Genomic DNA, 25,528 nt, shown 5'->3' with positions numbered 1-25,528 from the left:
AGCCTTTATTGTCGCACAATACAAATGCGGTCTCTGTTTTACAAATCTTACACACAAATGGCAAAACAAGTAAGAGAATTTTCTTCCCCAAAGCTACTTTACTCCAGTTTCCCCTCTTTCTGCAGAGGGATTATCTAGATTCTCCATGTTATCCTTAGCCTTTAATTTAGAAAGCCTGTCACAAAAGTGAACTGGCCATATGAGGAAAACAATGCAAAGAACACAGTTCTCATTGTCCTCCTTCCTGAGGGAAGAATGCCTCAGGAAGAGGCATGGGGCAATTATAACATCCTTTTTTGTAATAGCTAAGGTCAAGCCTCAGTGGTGGACAGACTGTCTTAGTCACATGAGCCTTTTGGGGTCTATTTTCTCTAGGTGAACCAGAGGTTTCAGCTGCTCTGCAAAGTTCCTCATGTCATCAGAGACCATGTCCTGCCCACCTGGTGCAACAACACTTAGTTCCACAAGATAGGAGAGTGACAAGGCCTCAGTGTTGTCTGTGTTCCCTGGCACCAGGATGCGGAAGATCTTGTACACCACAATCTTCATGATGCCCTTACGGAACAGGTGTCCCCTGGCAACAAACTCATGGTCCATGCGGAAGCCCATTTCCACCAGGAAGTCAGTAAGGTTTTCAGATGTTGCAATGTCCACGCAGCTACGCACCAGAGCATGGCGGTTCTTGTCTCCTATTTCTGGCTGTCCCAGGTAGCGCAGATGCCAGGGTGCCCCTGCCCTATCCATAGAGCGTCGGGCCCTTAGAACAAATGGACTGGCCTGCTGGCCCTTAAGGAGGAATACCATCTCATGGTCAACGAAAGTCTCAGGTTCCATGTTGTCACACAGACCACGAAGGCGGTGGATGAGGCTTTCCAAGCTGTGATCTAAAACACTTCCTAAAGAAGGAAAAAAAGCACTATTGAGTTCCATCTTTCATTTTGGGTGTGAAAAACCTTAAATGAAAAGCCAAACTAGTTGAGTGCAGTGTTTTGTAAAGCATATGCCCACCCAATATATGAGATTTTAGAGGGGTTATACTGCCAAGATGTTATATAACAAGTTAATCCCTTTTCAATTTTTTGCATTATCTTATCTGGTACTAGAATAGTTGGGCCTTCTCTAACAATGCTAATCTCCAGCAGGCTTTGTGCTTTAACAGGCAACAGCATCTACCTAGAATAATAATACTGCTTTGTCATTTATTTTAAAAACTATCTTCTAGTCTCAGAAAACGAAAGTTTTCCATTTGTAGAAAAAATGTAACATTTCCTTTTTATGTAATAATTTAAGTAAAAGAGAATGAACTGCTTCACAGAAATATACCATTCTTTGTTCTCATCTTCTTCTTCCTCCTGGCAGTATTTCACATGGTTGTTATATTCTACCCATTTTGAAATCAACTCTTCCCTTGGCCTCCCAGACACACCTTTCTGTTGGTTCCTCACCTAACTCACTGGTCACTCCTTTTAAGTCATCTTTACTGGGTCTTCCTCATCTTCCCTAAATACTGGGGAATCCTAGGACTCAATCCTCATCTCTATCAACAATCTCTTCCTCCCTTGGTGACCTAATTCAGCCCTATGGTTTTAAGTATCGTTTATGCTCTGAGGACCAGCACATTTATATCTCAGGAACTACAGACTCATACATCCAACTGTCTACTCAGCTTCTCCACCTAGATGCCTAGGACATCTTCATCTTAACATGTTCAATATCAACCTGTCGATTTTTCCTCCACCATCTTATTCCTCCTGCAGTCTTCCCCATCACAGTAAATGGCAACTCTCTGCTTCCAGCTGCCCAACCAAAAACCACACAATTATCTTTGACTCCTTTCTTTCTCCCACATCCGACATCCACTCCATATTTTTAAAATATATGCAGAATCCAACTCCCTCATTCATTTCCACCTAGTCCAAGTCTCCTTCATTTCTTGCTTGGTCTTTGCAGTACCTTGCTTCTATCCTTGCTTTTTTCTTCTCTTCTTCATACAACAGCCAACTGGTTTTTAGGTCATAAGGCAGATAATGACACTTCTCTGCTCAGAACCCTCCAATGGTTTCCCGTGTCACTCAGAATAAGTTCCAAAGTCTTTACCATTGTCTACAAGGCCCTAGAAATTGTGATCTCTTCTACCTGATGTTGATCATTTCCTCTACTGTCTCCCTAGATCACTGTCTCCAACCACAGTGATCTTCCTGCTATTTCCTGAAAATGCCAAGTGTTTGACAAACTACTTCTCTTCAGAGCCTCTTCCCTTAGTCCCTTTGCTTAGAACGTTCTTCTCTCAGACACCTGCATATCTCACCCCATCACTTTGTTCAGGTCTTTGCTCAAATGTCACTTTATCAGAGATCTCTTTTCTCATTGCCCTAAATAAAATAGCATCTCTCTCTCCAATCTCTTTCCACGTCCCTGCTTTACTTTCTAGCATTATCACCTCAATTTTTTAGTCATCTTTCAATATATCAATTATATATTGACTTTGTAATCATGTTTCTTCCTCTACTGCTGACACTCCAATGCTAGGAACATATTCATTTATTGACTAAATCTGTTAAAGTAAATAAAAATATTTTACTGTAACTATGGTAAATATTGACAGTGGGACTCAAATGATTAAATTTTTGGAAATGGGTAGTGTTGGAGGAAAAGCAACAGATCAGGTTCCAGTAATCATAGGACAGAAGGTCACGGGAGCAGGCAATGGGTCCCACATTCAATACGTTGTGCCCTGCATTCAGGACAGTGTTTTTTCATTCTTCAAACATTTAAGGACAGTTGTAAGTGCTGGTTCATTCAACATATACTTACTGAATGTTCTGCCAGGCACCATCCTAGGAAGTAGAGGGCCCAGCCCTCACAGAGATTACAGTTTAGTGAGGTTAACAAAGAATAAGTAAGTAAACAAATAGACAGCAATACAAGGAAACAAAAGGGAGATGGGAGAGAGCAATTGGTGGGGGTAGAGAAGCGGAGACCTCTCTGAGGGCTTGGAGTAGTCAGAGAAGATCTCTCTTAAGGGAATGACAACTGAGCTGAGGCCTGAGGGATCAAAATGAGATGGCTAGGTGAAGAGCTGGAACAAAGTTTAGGGGCAGAGGGATCATCAAATGCAAATGCCCAGAGGTAGGAAAGGGCCTGGGGAATGCACAGAAATGAAAGGATGTCAGTGTGGCTGCAGTGTAGTGAGAAGATGGAAGATGACAGCAAGCTCAGGATCTGGGATGGGCCAAAGCACACAGGCCTTATATACAGCCCATGCTGAAGGCTGTATTTTATTTTAAGGCCACTGGGCAGCTACTAGCTCCACACTTTATTCTCTACACAACAGGGAAAGACATGACTGGATTTACATTTTAAAAAGATCATTCCAGGAAAACTGGTATGGACTCTTCCACAGGACATGGTTATGGGAAGAAAAGTGAGAGTGAGGGGAGACTGGTTCAAGTTAAAAGAGGCTTAAGAGACACAGTTATCAAATGTAATACATGAAATGTGATTATATCCTGGACACAAAACACACATTTTGAGGGCAAGATAGGGGGAAACTTTTGAATATGGACTAGATATTAGAAGATATTAAAAATACATTATTAATTTTTTAGATAATGATGGTATTGGGGTTATGAAGGAAAATATCCTTGTTTTTTGTTTTTTAGAGATGCATACTGCAAATGTTTTGGGATAAAATGTTATGAGACCTGAAATTGTCTTTTTTTAATTTTTTAAAATTTTTTTGGCTGCAAGGCATGTGGGATCTTAGTTCCTCAACCAGGGATCGAACCCGTATCCCCTGCAGTGAAAGTGCAGAGTCTTAACCACTGGACTGCCAGGGAAGTCCCTGAAACTGTCTTTAAAAACAGCAAAAGAAAAAAGATAAAGCAAATATGGCAAAATGATAGACATTGAAATCTAGATGACAGAAATGGAGTGTTCATTATATTAGTCTATTTTCTTTATGTTTGAATTTTTTAATACTAAAACAATTTTTTTTTTTAAAGATTACTAGCTGTTGTGTGAGAAGAGACAGATGGTCAGAAGTGGAAGCAATGAAAACACAAGTGGAAGCAATGTAATAAGTAGAGGGTTGTTAACATAGTTCAGGCAAAGGATGATAAGCCAGGGTGTGGTACTGCAGGTGGAGAAAAGACATACTTGATACATATTTGGAAGTAAAATGAACAGGAGTAGAAATGGACTTCATGTGGGGGTAAAGTAAAAAATGGAGACTGACCTCTGACAGCATGGCTCAAGCAACTGGTGAATGACAGTGGCACTTACTGAGATGGGAAAGGCTGAAGGAGGCGCAGCTTGAGGAGTGAAAATTAACAACCCTATTTAGTTCACAGTAAGTTACTAAATGGACAATCTGAATTAAAGTCTAAACTCTTCCACTAAACATTGTTTGACCTCCTGAAAATCATTACCCTCTCTGGGTCTTGACTTTTCTCATCTGGCAAAGTTACTTCACTTCTGTTTCCTGAACTGTAAGATGGAGCTAATAATGGTATCATAGAATTACCATATGATCCATTAATCTCACTCTGGGTATTTATCCAAGAGAATTCAAAGCAGGATCTTGAAGAGATATTTGCACACCCATGTTCACTGAGCATTATCCACAATAACCAAGAGGTGGAAGCAATCCAGATGTCTGACAGATGAATGGATAAAGGAAATGTGGTACATACGTACAATGGAACATTATTCAGCCTTTAAAAAGGAGATCCTGCCACATGCTACAACATGGGTTAACACTGAGGACATTACACTAAGTGAAATAAGCCAGTGATAAAAAACAAATACTTTGCCTCGGAGCAACTAAGCCTGTGTGCCACAACTACTGAGCCCGTATGCTGCAACTACTGAAGCCCGCGTGCCTAGAGCCTATGCACCACAAGAAACGCCACCGCACTGAGAAGCCCACCCACCACAACAAAGAGTTGCTCCCACTCACCACAACTAGAGAAAGCGCGCATGCAGCAACGAAGACCCAACACAGCCAAAAATAAACTAATAAAATAAATTTAAAAAAAGACAAACACTGTATGATTCCACTCATATGAGGTTATCTAAAGTAGTCAAAATTAGAAACAGAAAGTAGAAAGGTTGTTGCCAAGGGCTTGGGGAGGGGAAAGGAGGAATTAGTGTTTAACAGGAATAGAATTTCAACTCTGCAGGATGAAAAAGTTCTAGAGATCAGCTACACAACAATATGAAATACTTAACACTACTGAACTGTACGCTTAAAAATGTTTAATATGGTCAATTTAACGTTATGTATTTGTAACCATAATTAAAAGTAAGTTAAAAAAGGTGCCAGAAATTATGCAGGCTGTCATTGTATAACAGCCTCTCATTTCCACCGAAGCTGAACAGAAAAGAGGAAAACAGGCAATCCAAGCTCCCCTAATTCACTTACCCTGTAGCAGGTACTCCATCATGTTAATGGCACCCCCAGTGACAGGCATCATGGTGACTGGAGGTGCCTCCATGTTATCTGCTTAAGTTGAAAACGACAGAAGTGGATTCGGAGTGCCCCGTCAAGTAAAGCACAGGATACACCTGGAGAAGAGTTATACTTGTTAATACATCAGAGAGGCGGAGAGACGGCAGATCTGCTTGGCTCATTGGCCTTGACGTGAAAAGATTCATTCATCCATCCATCAAAATTTTTTCAGTAACTGGCGTAGGCCAGTTTCAGGCACTGATGTTACAGAAATACACAAAGGAGGCCTGATCATGGAGTTACAGCATAATCTTCTAGTCTTAAGGTTTGAAACCTCTAACGGTTTTCTGTGCAATAAGGAAGTCTCTCACCCTAGAACTCAATGTCTTCCTGTTAAAATAGGGCCAACGATATTTAATCCCCAAGGCTTTGTTGCTCAGACGACAAAATGGACCTGCAATAATAGACAGATTGAAAGATGACTTAAGGATTCTTGTCTACCCTTCAATTTACAGATGAGGATATTGAGACCTGGAGAGGAGCCCAAGGACACACAGTAGGTCAGCGACAGAACCTAGACCAGACTAAAATCTAGGCGTTCCACCTCTCTGAAATCGCCTTTTAAAGCGAGCCAGGCAGAAGCGCGACGTTCTTTCAATTGATGTTTTAGGTCCTCCTAAGCCAGCATCGACGCATGCCCACTTACACCAAAAACACCCCTCCGCGCGCGTTCTAGGCTTTTTTCGCAAAGTGGGTAATTGTATCCACCCAAGCACCTCGGAGCTTTGGAGCAACAATTATCCCCCAGCCATAAATTTGCAGACCCCCGGAGAGTGCAACACGCCTCTCTTCTCTTCCCACTTCCGGCAAAGAACTTTCGTCGCGCAAACCTCGACACCGCCACTCCGCGACGTAAGGGTGCCGAGAGGGCAGAAAAGTCACCCTGGGGGAGGGCGAGCAGAAGCGCATGCGCAAACTGGGATGCTGCACGGAAGATGGCGCCTTTATTTGGAGCGTTCCTTGGGGAGTTACAGGGAGCCTTGATGTTCCAGGCCGTCCGCCAGGAAAATATTTATTTTTTTCAGGTGTGACAACCTGGAGATGTTTTTGTCGAGGAAATCTCCGGGAACTGACAGGAGGAAAGGAGAGCCTGGGGAAGAGAGCTGCAGAAAAAGAGGAGAGCTTGTTGTAAAACAAAAACTTCTTTCGGTTGGGTACCTGAAGATAAAAAGGAAAGACGCCTTTTTCTGCTTCGCAGACTGTTCTGTTAGTTAGGGAGCTCCCGGATATATTTAATATTTGTTCACTGTGCTGTGTTTATTTTACCTGTTTAAAAATATTGGGGGGACTTCCTGGTGAGGCAGTGGTTGAGAATCCGCCTGGCAATATAGGGGACACGGGTTCCATTCCTGGTCTGGAAAAATCCCACATGCAGTGGAGCAACTGAGCCCGTGGGACAACTATTGAGCCTGTGCTGTAGAGTCCAGGAGCCACAACTACTGAAGCCCACGTGCCTAGAGCCAGTGCTGCGCAATAAGAGTAGCCACCACAAGGAGAAGCCCAGGCACCACAAGGAAGAGTAGCCCCTGCTGGCTGCAACTAAAGCTCTTGCGCTGCAACGAAGGCCCAATGTAACCAAAAATTCAAAAAATATTAAAAAATGTAAATAAGTTAAAATATTGGGAGATAAATTCAATGAATATTTATTGGACGCTGCTTATGTGTCAAGCATATAAAGTGCAGGCAAAGAGTGAGCTAGAGTGAGGTGATTGAGACACTCGGAGTGAAAAATTTTAAGGAGGCACCAAAAATCTCAGTAACAAAGTTTTAATGAAATATTTTACAAATTTAACGCAAAAAAATCCTCAATGAACAAAATGTCAGAAATTTAAAGTTGATCTTCACAGCAGCCATGTGACCCTAGTATAATTATTATGGTAATTTTATAGATGGAGAAACTTAAGCAACAAAATGTAAAATAACACCAGAGGGAGTTGAGAGGCTGGGATATGAATTTAAGCCATTGACTTCAGAACCCATCCTCTTAGTTACTACAGTCTACAGCCTCTTCTAACTCCGGTTCCGGTGCTATAACCCACTCAGCTATCTCTCAATTAGTCACATTTTGAAAAAAATTTCTTATAACATTTATCCGAATTTTAGCTGGCATTTCAAAAATAGCATTAAATTTAAAAAATGATAATGGGTAAGAAATGGGTGAACAATATGGTAAAACTTGGACAAGGCTTAGGAGTTATAGGGGTGGGTTTCTGTGATAAGGATGTGAGGCTGGAGCTTAGGATGGAGCTCACTTCTCTTTTGGTACTACGCAGCTGTGCAACCTTGGGCAATTCACTTCCCCTCTCTGAGCCTCAGCTTCCTTTTTTATAAAATAGAGTTAAAAATAGTACTTTCTAAGAGGGAGTTTGAGATGTTTATGAAACACTTAGCATAGTGCCTGGCTTGTAAGCAATCAATAAGTGGTAGCTATTATTATTACACTTTGTATCTCTCATTTGAGCAAGCACATTCTATCTTATTGAATATATTTTGTATGTCTCATCTCCCTAGATAGATTATAAACACCTCGAAGGGAGGAATCATGTATTTTCTTTATATGTAAGTGTGTCTTAGCTCAGGCTGCTAAAACAAAATATCATAAACAAGGTGGCTTATAAACAACAGAAATTTATTTTTCACTCTTCTGAAGGCTGGAGGTCTGAGATTAGGGTGCCAACATGGTTGGGTTCTGGTGAGAGCCCTCTTTTGGGTTGCAGATTGCCGAGTTCTCCTTGTAGCCTCACACGGTGAAGACCAGAGCAAAGCAAACTCCCTCAGGACTCTTAGAAGAGTACTAATCACATTCATGAGGGCACCTCCCTCTTGACCTCATCTAACCCTAACCACCTCCCAAAGGCCCTACCTCCGAACACTATCACATTGGGAAAAGGGTTTCAGCATAAAGATTTTGGGGTTGGGGAAGACACATTCTGTCTATAACAATGTATTTTACATGTCGTGGGTGTTCAAAAATTTTGTTGAACAGATCACAATAACTACCAATTACTGAACAGTAGCTATACACACCTTCACACTATGTGTATAAATATGTCAAATACTGCTAAAAGGTAGATATTACCATTTCCACTTTACAGAGGAGGAAAAAGAGGCGCAGAGTGGTAAATTGACTTGCCCAAAGCCAAATCGCCAGCGAATGACAGAACTCAGATTCAATCCTTTCATTCATAAACCTCTTTACCAATCTTCCTTCTGAACTCATGGGCTCTTTCTCCACAGTGAATTTCCCCAATAAGTACAATTAGTGGCAGCAAAGGAGGAGAAAAGTTCATACATTCATGCTTCCTAGCCTATTACTGGCCTGGGCCCAAAGGAGTAAGACTAGTTCTTGGCCAGTCCTCAGCAGGACAGCAGACTATCAACATGGATTGCAAGGCACACTTACCACACAATTCCTTCATTAGCTCTTTAGAATGGCCTGATAGAAATTAAGATAGACCTACCCTCTGTTATATGCAATGCTAGGATATCAACCTTAGTGTTACAAACTAGTATTTCCCCTGGAAAGGCTGCTTCCTATATGCTATGCAAAGGTATAACTGTTGCTCTTCAACCTAATTATCTCCAGCATCCTCAGAAGTCCGTGCCATTCCTCCACTCAGAGTAAAAGCCAAAGTCCTCATTATGCCTGCACGATCTGCTCTCACCACCTGTCACCTCTTTAACCCTCTCCATCTGTGCCTGCCCCCAGCCCATCCACTCTGCTTCAGCCACGCTGTTCTCATTGCTCTTACTGGAACATGTCAAGGATGCTCCCATCTTAATTGTTGTGCAGTCCACCTGGAACTCTCCTTTTCTACTAAACTGCAGGATTCACTCCCTTGTTTCCTTTTGGTCTCTGCTCAGATCTTTATTCGGGAGGCCTTCCCTGATCACCTCTTTCAAATTGAATCCACTATCTGCCCTGTCCTCCCCCATACCCTGCTGTATATTTCTTCACAGCACTTTTGACTAGGTGGCACACTGCCTACTTACCAATTTATTTGTTTACCTCCACACTCTCCCCATTAAAACCATAAGCTCTGTGAAAGCAGGGCCTTTGTTTTATTCACTGCAGGATCCCTAGCTCCCAGAATGACGCCTGGCACAGTGCAGGTGCTTGATAAATACTGTTTTTGTTGAGAGAGTGATCGGTAGAGAACAGAGGTTAGCACAGGGGTGATTAAATGATTTTCTTGGTCTCCTGTTTAGTCAGCCCTGGATTCAGCAGGGGAACGTTAAGTCCTTAAATTCCAGACTGCAAACACTGCATCTTTCCTCTGTGTGTTACTATGACAGCCACGAGCCACATGTGGTTATTAACCACTTGAAATGTGGCTAGTTCAAGTTGAGATAAGCCATCAGTGTAAGATACACACTGGGTTTTGAAGACTTTCTATGAAAAAAAAAAGTGAAATATCACGATAATTCTATATATTGATTACAGGTTGAAATGATATTTTGGGTATTTAGGGCTTAATAAAATATATTATTAAATTTAATTTGATCTGTTTCTCATTATTTTTTTAAATGGGGCTGGAATATTACAAATTACACATGTGGCTCACATTATGCTCCTATTGGACAGCAGTGCTGTAGGATCTAGTTGTGAAGGTATGGCTTTAGAGCCAGACAGATCTAGCTTTGAATCCTGGCTACTGCTTATGTGGCCCTAGGCAAGTTATTTAAATTCTTAGGGCTTTGGCAGTGCCTGGCACATACTGTATGTTGTAGGTATGCAATGAATCAGAGTTACCATTAGGAGAATGGTTTAGGAACTGGGGAATGTTTAATTTGGAAAAGACTTGAGAGGGTGCATAACCATCTGTATTCAAGCATATAAAATTATAATAAAGCCAGCAAGGAAAGAGCTTAGAGGAAGAGGAGGGGAATAGCTTACATTTATTGAGCATCAGGTGCCAGATACTTTGTATATATTTATCTCATTTAAACCTCACAACAATGGTACTTTAACCCATTTAACAAATGAGGGAACAGAAACTGTCACTTGCTAATAACTGGTAGAGTCCGGGTTAAAACTCAGACCTGTCTGCCTCCAGAGATTTTGCTTACTGTCCTGAGCCACTCTGCATCCTAAGAAAAATTTAACTTATTTTGTGTAGTTCCAGAGGACAGGGCTAGAAATGCTGGGTAAAAATTATAGGGAGACAGATTTTGGCTCCATGTGAGAAACAATTGTTAAGGACAGTGAGGATGTCTAGTGATGAAAAGGACTGCTTGGATGAGAAGTAAATTCCTTTCCAGTGGAAATATTGAAGCAGAGACTATGGTAGGAAGAATTCTTGCCTGGAGTGGGAGATTGAACTATGTTGCCTCGATTCTTGGACACTAGCCACTCTTTGTCACAGCATTTACTTAAAAACATAGTTTCAGGCAGTTGATAAACACCTCCATATACATGTACATATATATTGCAAGACAAAGCCTAATAAACAACTTTTCCAGACACAAAGTCCATCTTAGAGTTGAAAAAATATGATAGTTGAAACTTACAATTTCATAATTCAGAGACACCTAGCCTTAGTAATTCTTCACCTTTGGATTTTTTTTCCTATTATGAAAACAGCGACACCATTATTAATAGTAACATCATGAGCAAACACCCAATGACAAATAATAAATAATACAATTCTGACTCTTAAGGTGTTTGGTTTGCAGAGAGACACGTAAAACACCCCAGGTGATTTTGTGCCTGGTATTCCTCACTGGCTGCTGACTCAAGCGTTCACCTTCCTACCCACCCTCGTATGACAGGCAGCGTCAGCCATTTCATCCTCTTCATCTCAAGGCCAGGACCTAAGAAAGTCTGTTGCAGAAGAGTAATTGGCCTATTTACTTGCTCCTTTCCACTTAGCCTGGCCAACCCAACCCCAGCCTCTGGTTGACCAGGTGTTGAGGTGCCTGGAGGGGATAGGCTATAATAGTTAATGTATTACACACACCCATAAAAGATTAAAGATTAGCTCTGTTTTAGCTGAACTGTAACTGTCTGTTTGGGTTTCTCCCCTCTCAGGTCTGTCTGGGGGAAGTCAGTGTTGTTTTCTATCTGAGGATAATTAACCCACTGGGTCTTGAATTTCCTAGACAGAGGCCCTTGAACAGCTTGCCTTTAGTGTGGGCTTACTGGGTACCATACCAGGCTCTGGGTTAAGCACTTTCTGTGAATCTGGATCACTTATTTACTCCTCACCAGCTTTCCAAAGCAGGTGGTGTTCTTCCAGTCTCATAACGGCAAGGCTTGTGAGTCGGCCATGTGGTATCTTTGGAAGTAAAGGGGTTTGTTTCTGGTCCCCTAAGAGTCATCATCATTAACCCCTTCTTTAGGTCAGAGGGTCATCTGCCATCATGTATACTATCAGCTCAAACCTTTCCTGGGGGACAATCTGTGTACAGCCCAGAGGAGATAAGGAAGCCCAAGGGGGCTCCATGGAGAAGCAAAAGGACCTGGGTTAACACACTAGGGCCTAGCATTTAAGATGGGCCTTGGTGTCAGGCTCCTTGGGTTAAAAGCTTATCAGTGTCTAGCCGCGTAAGCTTGGGCAACTTACTTTGCTTCTGCGAGGCTCATGTCCTCATCTCTCCAGTGGGGAGAAACTAGAACTTCCCTTTAAGGTTGTCATGAGGATGTACTGATACACTTGGCACATAGCAAGTGTCAATAATAATTTTAACTATTCCCAATGTGATTGTGGGATTTGGACTCTATTAAACATAGGTTAAAAACAAACAAACACGGGGACGAAGTGAGAGAGTAGCATAGACATATATATACTACCAACTGTAAAATAGAGAGCTAGTGGGAAGTTGCTGTATAACAAAGGGAGATCAACTCGATGATGGGTGATGCCTTAGAGGGCTGGGACAGGGAGGGTGGCGGGGAGTCATGGGAGGGAGGGGATATGGGGATATGTGTATAAATACAGCTGATTCACTTTGGTGTACCTCATAAGCTGGTACAAGAATGTAAAGCAATTATATTCCAATAAAGAGCTTTAAAAAAACAAACAAACAAAAACAAACATGGGTCATATCTGGACTCAGCTGCATACTGCTGTGTGGCCTTGAGCTAGTCACTTAATTTCTCTGAGTTTATTTCTTAATCTATAAAACAGAGAGATGATGCACCTGACAGGATTGCTGTAAAGAGTACAGACGGCACGTACACCATGCTGAGTATGTAATAAATGTTTTCAGACAGTGCTTTCAAGTAGTTTGGTTGAGGTGGCAGGGCTTAAACATTAAAAAGGGGACAAATGAAAAGAAAATTTTAAGGAGAATTGACGTGTCTCTATATAGACATACCAAGGCAAGCCGTGACATCCAGTTTAGTCAATACTTATTATGTTTGTGCTGCAGGCCCGGCAGGCATTGTACTGGGCTCCTAGAATATAAGAATATGCAAGACAACCTAAATCTGTACCCTGACAGAGCCTATATTTTAGTGATAAAACATTCCATACTATAAAAAATGGTTACAAAGGAAATAATACAAAAAATACTTGTTGTCAGCTAAAAAAAGCCAGTTACGAAATCGTACTGTGATGTGACTTTAATTATATAGTCTCAAAAGCATCTGTGCACAGAGGGAAAAACCCCAAACACTCTAATGCTAACAATAATTGGTTTTGGTTAATGAGACCAAAGATTATTTTTCCTCTATTTGTCTCTGTTTTCCAAATTTTTGATGGCATGTGTTACATAGAAAGAAAAAAAGTTTGGGGACTTCCCTGGTGGTCCAGTGGTTAAGAATCCACCTGCCAATGCAGGGGACACAGGTTTGATCCCTGGTCGGGGAAGATCCCATATGCCTCAGAGCGACTTAGCCTGTGTGCCACAACTACTGAGCCTGCGCCTTAGAGTCCATGAGCCACAACTATTGAGCCTGCATGCCGCAACTACTGAAGCCCACACACCTAGAGCCTGGGCTCCGCAACAAGAGAAGCCACCATACTGAGAAGCCCTCGCACCGAAACGAAGAGTAGCCCCCACTCATCGCAGCTAGAGAAAACCTGTAGGCGGCAATGAAGACCCAATTCAGCCAATAAATAAATAAATAAATTTATTTAAAACAAAATAAAAGAAAGAAAAAAAGTTTTAAACAAACCAAATGTCCAACAACAGGTAAACGGATAAACAAATTGGGATATATTCATACAACACGGTAGTATTCGGCAATAAAAAAAAAAAAGAGAACAAAGTAGTAATATACGCAACAAGATGGGCAAATCTAAAAACATTCTAAGTGAAAGAAGCCAGACACAAAAGAATGTATAATTTGGGATTCCATATATAAGATATTCTGAAACAGACAAAGCTAATCTATAGTGAGATAAATGAGATCTCTGCTTGCCTGGAGTAAGGAACAGGAAGGATTGATTGCAAAGAGATACAAGAGAACTTTTTCGGAATATGGACATATGCTATATATCTCAGTTGTGGTGGCGGTTCCTGAGGTGTGTATATTTGTCAGATCTCATCAGGCTGTACATTTAAATGGGTACATTCGAATTGCATGTATATGTATCGCAATAAAATTGGTAAAAACAATGAAAAAAATTTCCAGATTTTTTCTGGTTACAAGAGCATTTCCTGCTTGTTGTGAGAAGTTCTAGTATTTTAGAAAAAAGTTCAAATATTTAGGGAAAAGTTACTTTCTCCATTTTGAGAAATCGGAAATTCACAGCAACTCTAAACATAGGGTTTGTACACAATAAATATTGTTAAATCAAAAAGTAGAATAAGAGAGAGGATTAACCCCACGAGGAAGCAAAGAAGAGTAAATAGAATGTTACACCCAGTAAGAACAACAGAAATCCAGGAGAAGACCTGCTGGAGGATGAGGCCATCAGGGATGACAGGCCAGTGGTGTGACCCCATAAGACCCCCCGCAGGTGGGAAAGAAGTGAGAATGGAGGTCAGAATAGGTGAACTGATAAGGAATTGTGTGTCACTGGCTTTTCAACTTTCTCTTAGAGTTCTGTCTTCCCATTCCCTTGGGAGAAAGAGTGAGACTGTGGCAATGACAAAAATCATGATGGCAGAGAAAAGCTGAGAATAAATGAAGGAGGAAATGGGCTCAGGGTCCTTGGTAATGACCAAGTCAACCAGGGAGTTAATTCCCAACATTGCTGTCCTTCCTGCTTGGCCAGTATTGCTGATTGATTCCCACATTGGTCCTTTGTGAATAGACTTGCATTAGTCAGCAATTATGCACCAACGACCCATAGACAGTCCCACCTTGGCATTATTTGTGGATGCAAAAATGGTGGAAGACTCAAGTCCCAGTTCCAACTACAGTGGGAAAAAGAAAATGAGTAATGACTCCTAATAGTTCACATGTGCACAGCAGTGTAAAGTTTATCAAGTGTTTTTCAGTCGTTTCAGTCCAGTCTCTCACCATCAGGTGTAAGAGGTAGGAGGATGGGCAGTGCAGCAAAGGACAAAGAGGCAGACACACCTCACCTAGGCTGAGATGCCAACTCCACCTCCTATAAGCCAATGACCTCAAGCAGTGACATCCACTCCTATGGCCATTAGGAAGATAAAAGGACCTGTGTATAACACACCCAGTATGGTGGTATGTACTGTGACTGGGTTGCTGGTACTATCGTCATTCCAGTTTTACAGATGTGGACATGGCTCAATGGAAGTCATGAAAAAATTGTAAACAAGAGCTGAGACTTTCTGAGAAATCTCCACGTTGGAAGAATCCTTCACCACTATTGTCTGCTCTTCCCCCATAATGGGCTGTTCAGGAAGTAGAGACCATGCCCAAGGGGTGATTTAGGGAAAGACCTGCTGACATGAAAGCATAGGATCATAAACTTTAAATTAAAATTAAATTCTGCCAGGAATTCCCTGGCGGTCCAGTGATTAGGACTCGGTGCTTTCACTGCTGTGGCCCAGGTTCGACCCCTGGTTGGGGAACTAAGAGCCTGTAAGCCACAAAGTGCAGCCAAAAAAAAAAAAAAAAGTGATCAACTCCCTCTCCCCACAGAATGGATGGGGAAACCAAGGCCCAGCAAGCAGAAGGGACTTGCCTGAATGACTCAGCATAGAATGGCAAGCCCTGAACAGTGGCCAGACTTAACTCTTGCTATTCCTTCTGAACCCAAGCTCTCTAGTCATACAGATTTGGGGTCAATTCTTTATTTTTATTTTAAAGATTTTTTTTTTGATGTGGACCATTTTTAAAGTCTTTATCAAATTTGTTACAATATTGCTTCTGTTTTATGTTTTGGTTTATTTGGCGAGGCATGGGATCTTAGCTCTCCAACCAGGGATGAAACCCACACAGCTCTGCTTTGGAAGGCGAAGTCTCAACCACTGGACCACCAGGGAAGTCCCTGGGGTCGATTCCTGACCCTGCACTAGCTAGCTATAGGATGTAACATCTCTGATACTCAGTATCTATATTTGTAAAATGAAATAAGAGCACCTCACTGGTTTGCTGTAAATATTAAATTAGATGGCGCATGTCAAGTGTGCAATAATTTAAGCATGTGAACATTTCCCATTTTACAGACGAGGAACTGAGGCTTGCTGAAACTTCCCTTGGTTCAGGATTGTAGCTAAGGTCAAAGGGTGAACCTAGGAGACATTGAAGCGTGTCAATGGGTGAGGACTGGGCGGGGGGCGGGGGTGCACAGGGTGAGCCAAACTCTCCCTGCCCCTGTCAGTGGGAGCCACCTTTCTGTCTAGGAGCTCAAGAAGACGCTAGCCACCCATGGTGACCTTCCCTGCCTCTGTGGCCTCGGTACGTAAACAGGTTGTGAAACAACCTGGGCAGTGACTCAGCCCGGGGGCCTGTTCTGCTGGTCAGTGCAGGCAGTCTGGGGCTGTTTGGTTGAGCCTTGAAAGGACATGGTGTCTGACAAACATGTTGCTTGTCAAAGCCCTGACGGGGCTGTCAAGCACAAACTGTGAGCTCTGGTCCCTGAGGCGTCACAGGTGACTGAACTGGGGTGCTTGAGTTGTAGACAACATCTCCTGGTTGTTTTTCTGGTCTAACCACCACCCAGGGCCAATGTCATGAAGAGGGGAATGTGTTAGAGGCTGGGAAGCCCCTATTTCCCAAGAGGCAGCTTGACGTGGTAGCCAGGGTCTGAGCTTTCAGTGTCCACATTATACAGACCTGAGTTCAGATTCTGAGCCTGTGGCTTACTGTCCTTGTGACCTTGGGCAGATGGTTTACCCTCGCTGGGTTTCAATGTTCTTATTCTATACAACGCCCACCACGCAAAATTGTCTTTTCAAGATAAAAGATGCGAATTTCCTGAAACGTAGGAAACGCTCCATAAATTGTTATTAGGCTCCTGTGCCCAAATCTGCCTCTTTCTCCACTTCAAACTGAAATTGCCCCTCCTGAGCCAAGGGTTTACACTATAGTGGCATTTTTCCACTCAGCCAGAAACGGTGAAAAAGCGATCGGTATCACTTTCACAGATACATGCCCAAGGGCAGTTGTACCATTACTGTTCTATTGATTACTGGATTTATTTCCTAATATTAGAAGAGAAAGAGACATTTGTAACCAAGGGGTGTGGTAGGCTGAAAATTGGTCCCCAAAGACATCCAGATCCTAATCTCTGGAACCTGTGAATGTTACCTTACATGGCCAAAGAGGCTTTGTAGATGTGATTAAGTTAAGGACACTGAGATGGAGAGATTATCCAGGTATGCCTTAAATGTAATCACAAGTATCCTTATAAGAGGGAGATAGAGGAATATTTGGCTGCAAAAGAGGAGTAGGCAAAGTGATGACAAAAGCAGAGATTGGAGTGATGTGACAGCAAGTCAAAGAATGCAAGCTACTACCAGAAGCTGGAAGAGGCAGGGAATGAATTCTTGCCTGGAGCCTCCAGAAGAAATCAGCTCTGCCAGACCTTGATTTTAGCCCCATAAGACTCATCATTTCTGACTTCTGGCTCTCAGAACTGTAAAAAAGTACATTGCTGTTGTTTTAAGCCACTAAATTTGTGGTCATTTGTTACAATAGCAATAGGAAACTAATCCAAGGCTGTGCCATTGTCTTACTAATTATAAAAATTGATACTTGTGGTATATATCCACACAATGGAATACTATTTGACAACAAAAAAGAATGAAGTATTGACACATGCTACAATGTGGATGAACATTGAAAACATTATGCTAAGTGAAAGAAGCTGATCACAAAGGACTACATGTTGTATGGTTCCATTCATAGGAAGTAATCAGAATAGGCACATTCAGAGGGACAGAAAGTATATCAGTGGTTGCCAAGGACTGGGAGGAAGTGAGAATTGGGGGGTGATGGCTAAGAGATGATGCAAGGGTTTTTTGGGGGGGAGTAATGAAAATGTTCTAAAATGTATTGTGGTGATAATTGCACATTTGAACATCCTGAAAACCACTGAATTGTACACTCATATGCTATGTGAATTGTATCTCAGTAAAATTGTTCAAAATAATACTGAGCTAACATGTAACTGAACTCTTGCTAGACACTGTGCTATAGTTTAAGAGCCTTCTCATTTAATACTGGAATAATAACAACATAATAACTAACCTTAGCACTGGCTATAGGCCAGGCACTATTTGAAAGCATTTTACAGAAATTAACTCCTTTAATCCCATATCTACCCAATAATCTAGATACTATTACTACCCCATTTTGAGATAAGAAGACTGAGGTACTGAGAGGTTACATAACTTGCCCAAGGTCACACAGCTTTTAAGTGGTAGAACCAGGATTTCATCCCAAGTCGATGGACTCCTGAGCCTGAGATCTTAATGATTTTGTTTGACTGCAGTCACGCTTGCATCATGGGACTGGCCCCTAGACTGGCTGATTGGATCTAAGGAACTTTCCATTTCCTAGCTCCAGTCCTTTGCACTGCTCAGCTGCACTTCCTGTATCTTTATAATTGACTCCCCTTTTTACACTAAAGCTTAGCTGATTTCTGTTACTTACACTCAAAAAGGCCCTGATTCAGAAAAGGGCAAATTCCACCCACACCAGGGCAGAGCAGGGGCTTCCTGTGGACTTCGTGAGCCCAGAGCTACTGACCCTGGCATGTGAGGGCCCCCAGAATCCATATACTGGAGAAAAGACTAAGCACTTCAGCCTCTCCCAGGCCAGCAGCTCAGCAGTCTTTGCTGTATGTGTTCCAATGTGTAAAGCCTCAGTGAATTTTTTTTTTAATTAAAAATAACTTGTATTGTGGGGTTTTAAAATAAATGTACTATTGCTAAAGTTCATTTACAGGCAATAGAATATTGTAATTAAAATCCTGGCCTCTGAACTCTGGAAAACAGTTTGTCAGTTTCTTAAAAACTAAGCACACGATCTCTTCAATAAGTAGTGCTGGGAAAATTGGACAGCTACATGTAAAAGAATGAAATCAGAACACTCCCTAACACCATACCCCAAAATGAACTCAAAATGGATTAAAGACCTAAATGTAAGGCCAGACACTATAAAATTCCTAGAAGAAAACATAGGAAGAACACTCTTTGACATAAGTCACAACGAGATCTTTTTTGACCCACCTCCTAGAGTAATGGAAATAAAAACAAAAATAAACAAGTGGGACCTAATGAAACTTAAAACTTTTGCACAGCAAAGGAAACTATAAACAACTTGAAAAGACAACCTTCAAAATGGGAGAAAATACTTGCAAACGAATCAACAGACAAAACATTAATCTCCAAAATATATAAATAGTTTATGCAGCTCAATATCAAAAAAAAAAAAACAAGCAACCCAATCCAAAAATGGGCAGAAGACTTAAACAGGCGTTTCTCCAAAGAAGACATACAGATGGCCAAGAGACACATGAAAAGCTGCTCAACATCACTAATTATTAGAGAAATGCAAATCAAAACTACAATGAGGTATTCTAACACCAGTTAGAGTTGGCATCATCAGAAAATCTACAAAGAATAAATGCTGGAGAGGGTGTGGAGAAAAGTGAACCCTCTTGCACTGTTGGTGGGAATGTAAATTGATACAGCCACTATGGAGAACACTATGGAAGTTCCTTAAAAAACTAAAAATGGAATTACCATATGAGCCAGCAATTCCACTATTGGGCATATACCCAGAGAAAACCATAATTCAAAAAGACACATGTACCCCAATGTTCATTGCAGCACTATCTACAATAGCCAGGTCATGGAAGCAACCTAAATGTCCATCGACTGATAAACAGATAAAGAAGATATGGTACATATATACAATGGAATATTAGTCAGCTGTAAAAAGGAAAGAAACTGGGACATTTGTAGAGATATGGATGGACCTAGAGACTGTCATACAGAAGTAAGTCAGAAAGAGAAAAACAAATATATATTAACACATATATGCGAAATCTAGGAAAATGGTATAAAAATGCAAGCCAGAAATAGAGACACAGATGTAGAGAACAAACATATGGACATCAAGGGGGGAAAACGGGGTGGGGGTTGGTGGGTTGGGATGAATTGGAATATTGGGATTGCCATATATACATTACTAATAAGAAAAAAAATCAAATTGTACACATTAAATATATGCAGTTTATTGTATGTCAACTATATCTCAATAAAAGTCTTTAAAAATAAAACAAACAGACAAAAAACTAAAGGAGTCACAGGAGGGAGAGGATATGGGGACATATGTATAAATACAGCTGATTCAGTTTGTTGTACAGCAGAAACTGGCACAACAGCGTAAAGCAATTATACTCCAATAAAGAGCTTAAAAAAAAAACCCTAAGCACACAACTACCATACAACCCAGAAATTGCAAACCTGTGCATTTATCCCAGAGAAATGAAGAATTATATTAAGACAAAAACCTACACATGAATGTGTAGAGCAGCTCTATTGGTAGTAGCTAAAAACTGAAAGCAACCCAGATGTCCTTAAATAGGTAAATAGTTAAACCATGGTGTGTCTGTGGAATACCACTCAGCTTGCAGTACTACTAAACAAAGAAAAGAAATAAAATATTGATACACACAATGACTTGGAAGGAATACCAGAGAATTATTCTCAGTAGAAAAAGCCAAACTCAAAAGGTTATACTTGGGACTTCCTTGGTGGTCCAGTGGTTAAGACTCCACACTCCTATTGCAAGGGGCTTGGGTTCAATCCCTGGTTGAGGAACTAAGATCCCGCATGCTATGTGGCTAAAAAAAAAAAGAAAGATTACACTTGGTACAGTTTATTTGTATAACATTTTGAAATAAAATTATAGAAATGGAGATCAGATTACTAATGGTAGGGGTTAAGGAGGGGATAGAGGCAGGCGGGAACTAAGTGTGACTATAAAAGGGCAATGTGAGGAATCCTTGTGGTGATGGAATATTCTGTGTCTTGATGTATCAATGTTGTGATAGTGTACTACAGTTTTGCAAAATGTTACTTTTGGGAGAAACCAGGTAAAGGGTACATAGGTTTGTATTATTTCTTAAAACTGCATGTGAGGGACTTCCCTGGTGGTCCGGTGGGTAAGACTCTGAGCTCCCAATGAAGGGGACCCGGGTTCGATCATTGCAGGGAACTAGATCCTGCATGCGTACCACAACTAAGAAGGCCGCATGCTGCAACTAAAGATCACATGTGGGACTTCCCTGGTGGTGCAAGTGGTTAAGAGTCTGCCTGCCAATGCAGGGGACAAGGGTTCGAGCCCTGCCCCAGGAAGATCCCATATGCCACAGAGCAACTAAGCCCATGTGCCACAACTACTGAAGCCCGCGCGCCTAGGGCCTGAGCTCCGAAACAAGAGAGGCGACAGCAATGAGAAGCCTGCACACTGCAACGAAAAGTAGCCCCTGCTTACCACAACCAGAGAAAGCCTGTCCACAGCAAAAAAGATCCAACACAGCCAAAAATGTTAAAGTTTTAAAAAAAAAGATCACACATGCCACAACTAAAGATCCTGCATGCTGCAACTAAGACCCAGTACAGCCTAAATAAATAAATAATAAGTAAATATTAAAAAAAAATCCTGGGCCCTACATCAAAGTCATGCCTCCACTATTTGTTAGCGCTGTCTTAGGGTAGATTACTCTTCCTCTCTGCCCTCAGTTTTTACTCATCTTATAGATTTTTTTGGTGAGAAACAAATGACTATGCATATAAAAAGTTAAGCACAGTATCTGGTACATTATAAGAACTTAATAAATAATTCCACCACTCTCAACATTTGGATCAATTTCTGTTTTTAGCTGCAAGTGAAAGAAAAACAACGGCAATGAGGTATCACTTCAGATGCACCAGAATGGCTACAATTAAAAATAAATAAATAAAAGCAAAAACAAAAAAGTGGCAAATAGCAAGTGTTGGTGAGGATGCGGAAATCCTCATACTTTGCTGGTGAGACTGCAATATGGTTCAGCCTCTGTGAGAAGTCATTTGGTAATTCCTCAAAAAGTTAAATGTAGAATTACCATGTAACCCTGAAACTCCACTCCTAGATATACACCCCAAATAACTGAAAACTGGCACTCAAACAAGTACATGCAGACACATATTCATAGCAACATTATTCACAATAGCCAAAAGGTGGAAGCAGCCCAGATATCCATCAATGGGTAACTGGATAAACACATTATGGTACATATGTATAACAAAATATTATTCAGCTGTAAAAAGGAATGAAGTATCAATACTTGTTACAACACTGATGAATCTCAAAAAGCATTATGCTACATGGCAGAAGCCAGACACCGAAGGTCATATACTGTATGATTCCCTTTATACAAAACACTCAGAATAGATAAATCCACTGAGACAGAATACAGATTTGTGGTTCCCAGGGGCTGGCGGAAGGGGAGGTGGGAGAAACTATTTAGTGTGAAAGGGGTTTTACCCTGGAGTGATGGGAATATTTTGAAATTAGAGGTGGTGATTGTACAACATTGTGAAACGTACTAAATGTCACTGAACTATGGCATTTAAAGTGGTTAATTTTCTAAATGTCCATCAACAGATGAATGGATAAAGAAGATATGGCACATATAGACAATGGAATATTACTCAGACATGAAAAGGAACAAAACTGAGTTATTTGTAGTGAGGTGGATGGACCTAGAGTCTGTCACACAGAGTGAAGTAAGTCAGAAAGGGAAAAACAAATACCGTATGCTAACGCATATAAACGGAATCTGAAAAAATGGTACTGATGAACCCAGTGGTAGGGCAAGAATAAAGATGCAGGTGTATAGAATGGACTTGACAAATGGGGAAGGGAAGCTGGGACAAAATGAGAGAGTAGCATTGACATATACACACTACCAAATGTAAAATAGATAGCTAGTGGGAAACTGCTACATAGCACAGGGAGATCAACTCATTGATTGGTAACGACCTAGAGGGGTGGGATATGGAGGGTGGGAGGGAGGCTGAAGAGGAAGGGGATATGGGGATATATGTATAAATACAGCTGATTCACTTTGTTGTACAGCAGAAACTGGCACAACAGTGTAAAGCAATTATACTCCAATAAAGATCTGAAAAAAAAATAAAGTGGTTAATTTTATGTGAATGTTATCACAATAAATTATTTTAAAAACAAAAAATTCTTAGAATTGTTTAAAAAAATTTCTCTCATGTAATGAAGTCCTGAGATAGAGAAGCTCTAGAATTGTTTATTTCGGTTGTTCTAAAGTTTCATCAAGGACCCAAGTTCTTTCCATCTCTCAGTGTTTCCATTCTCAGTGCGTTGGCATTCTCTTCTCTTTCATGGTTGAAAGATGGCTGCCACAGTTCCAAGCACTGCATCCAGACATAATTTAACTCCAAAACATTGTAGCGGAACAAAGAAAGAATGCCTATTCCTATAAGTATCTCGTTCTCTCTTTTTTAAATAGCAGCTTTATTGAGAGATTTATTTTAGTATATGTGCTGCCGAAGCGAGCACGAGAGATTTATTTTAAATTCACCCATTTAAAATAAACAAGTCAATGATTTTTAGTATATTCACAGATTTGTGCAACCATCACCACAATCAATTTTAAAACATTTTATCAACCCAAAAGGAAATTTAGCACCTATTAGCCATCACTCCCTATTTTCCCCCAATATACTCCCCAGCCCCCACCCTGGGCAACAACAAATCTACTTTCTGTCCCTATAGGTTTGCCTATTCTGGATGTTTCATATAAATGGAATTATACAAAAAGTGATCTTTTGTGACTGACTTCTTTCACTTAATTTAATGTTTTCAAGGTTCATTCAGGTTGTAAAATGTGTCAGTACTTTATTCCTATATATTGCTGAATAATCTTCCAACATATGGACTTTATCCTCTCAACAGTTGATGGATATTCAGGTTGTTTTTGGCTATTACACATAATGCTGCTGTGAATATCTGTGTATAACTTTTTGTGTAGACAGATGTTTTCATCTCTCTTGGGTATATACCGAAAAGTAGAATTGTTGGGTCATATGATAACCCTGTGTTTTACCTTTTGAGGAATTGCCCGACTCTTTTCCAAAGTGGCTGCATCATTTTACATTCCTAGCAGCAGTATATGAGCGTTCCAATTTTTCCACGTTCTCTCTCTCTCTTTTTTTTAATGGTAAGAAACCTTTCTCAGAAGCCCTCCAGCAGACTCTCCTTCCTATCTTATTAGCTAGAACAAGATCACATACATGGCTGCCCCTAAAACAAACACTAGCATTATCATGACTGGCTTCCAGTTAAGTCTTCAGCTCAGCTCCGGATGGGGACACTTTCCCTAAGAGGTGAATACTTGAACAAACTTGGAGTTCAGTGAACAAAGAAGAAAGAGGAAAGAGATTTGGGGTAGGTAACAATACTCTGTCACAGTGTCTTTCAGTCTATTTCTTAATGCAAAGTTATGAATATATATATATTTTAAATAAATTTATTTTTTGGCTGCATTGGGTCATCATTGCTGTGTTTGGGTTTCCTCTAGTTGTGGTGAGCAGGGCCTTCTTAGTGTGGTGGCTTTTCTTGTTGTGGAGCACAGGCTCTAGGTGCACAGGCTTCAGTAGTTGTGGCACTTGGGCTCAGTAGTTGTGGCTCGAGGGCTCTAGAGCACAGGCTCAGTAGTTGTGGCCCATGGGCTTAGTTGCTCCATGGCGTATGGGATCTTCCCGGGCCAGGGATCAAACCCATGTCCCCTGCATTGGCAGGTGGACTCTTTTTTTTTTTAATGAGTTTTTCTTTTTTAATTAATTTATTTATTGGCTGCGTTGGGTCTTCGTTGCTGCATGTGGCAGGCAGACTCTTAACCACCGCGCCACCAGGGAAGTCCCATTTTTAAACAAAACAAAAAAATGAGACCATACTATACATACTGTTTTGTAAGTTGATTTATTATTTAATGAAACACTGAGTATATCTTCTATGATCATACACATTCATTTATAAGGTGATTTTAATAGCTGAATGATATTTTAAGTTCTGCAACATACCGAAGCCTTTCTAGTTTGTCTTGGCACACTTAAAATCAGATTCATAGAAGTATTTAAGTGCTGGCTCAGAGAGAAAGCGATGGATGATGGCAGACTCATGTCTTGGATTTTCTGTCTCTTTAACTCAAGGCGAGAACTCAGGTGCCCTCTTTCCCTGAGAAGAGGGATCCGGTAGGCGATCCCTCTCCTTTCCCACACTCCGAGTCTCTTTACCCCTAGGGAGCTTCCTTGAGTAACTGTCACATCACCTTCTTTAACTTTCTTGCTGGCCGTCTTCCCCTCCCTTTCATGTCTCTCTAGAGTCTATGTAGAACTGCTTAGAACGACATTTGAGACCTCTTATAATTGTTATCAGTCAGAATTCTTCCAGGCCAAAAAACCCAGCCTCATGTAACTGAAGAAGATAAGTGAAGACTTCAGGCATCTCTGGATCTAGAGACTCAGACGCCTTCATAAAGAATTTCTCTCTCTCTAACTCTGTCTCTGTGTCTGTCTGTCTCCCTCTTTAATCTCTAAATTTTACTTTCCTTTCTCCTAGCTTCCCTGGTGAAACACAGCTCCTTTTTCCCCAAGAGTTCCAACAAG

The 25,528-nt window shown here is 41.0% G+C and overlaps 1 protein-coding gene across 3 annotated transcripts; it reads right to left on the bottom strand.

The window, feature by feature from the left end:
- Positions 1-6,348, bottom strand: MED18 (mediator complex subunit 18). Of its 3 annotated transcripts, XM_057717632.1 has the most exons (4): positions 6,229-6,305; positions 5,824-5,906; positions 5,426-5,568; positions 1-896 (listed from the first exon to the last, which is right to left on the bottom strand). In XM_057717632.1, exons 3-4 carry the CDS (start codon positions 5,496-5,498, stop codon positions 343-345), a joined length of 627 nt encoding a protein of 208 aa, XP_057573615.1. In that variant the 5' UTR covers positions 5,499-5,568; positions 5,824-5,906; positions 6,229-6,305; the 3' UTR covers positions 1-342. The 3 variants fall into 3 exon arrangements, with proteins under 3 accessions (XP_057573615.1, XP_057573612.1, XP_057573609.1); XM_057717629.1 differs by lacking the exon at positions 5,824-5,906 and having other exon boundaries at positions 6,229-6,348; XM_057717626.1 differs by lacking the exon at positions 5,824-5,906 and having other exon boundaries at positions 6,159-6,326.
- Positions 6,349-25,528: the final 19,180 nt, after the last annotated feature.

The sequence above is a fragment of the Hippopotamus amphibius genome, chromosome 1 (assembly GCF_030028045.1).
Source record: "Hippopotamus amphibius kiboko isolate mHipAmp2 chromosome 1, mHipAmp2.hap2, whole genome shotgun sequence".
NCBI classification, from domain to species: domain Eukaryota; kingdom Metazoa; phylum Chordata; class Mammalia; order Artiodactyla; family Hippopotamidae; genus Hippopotamus; species Hippopotamus amphibius.
This window is presented reverse-complemented; position numbering and strand designations above follow the sequence as displayed.

What these genes read in the sequence shown, in the direction of transcription:
- MED18 (XM_057717629.1), bottom strand. Translation starts at nt 5,498, where the DNA reads ATGGAGGCACCTCCAGTCACCATGATGCCTGTCACTGGGGGTGCCATT. An exon ending in GATGGAGTACCTGCTACAGG is followed by an intron (nt 897 to 5,425) that starts GTAAGTGAATTA and finishes TTCCTTCTTTAG; the next exon opens with GAAGTGTTTTAGATCACAGC.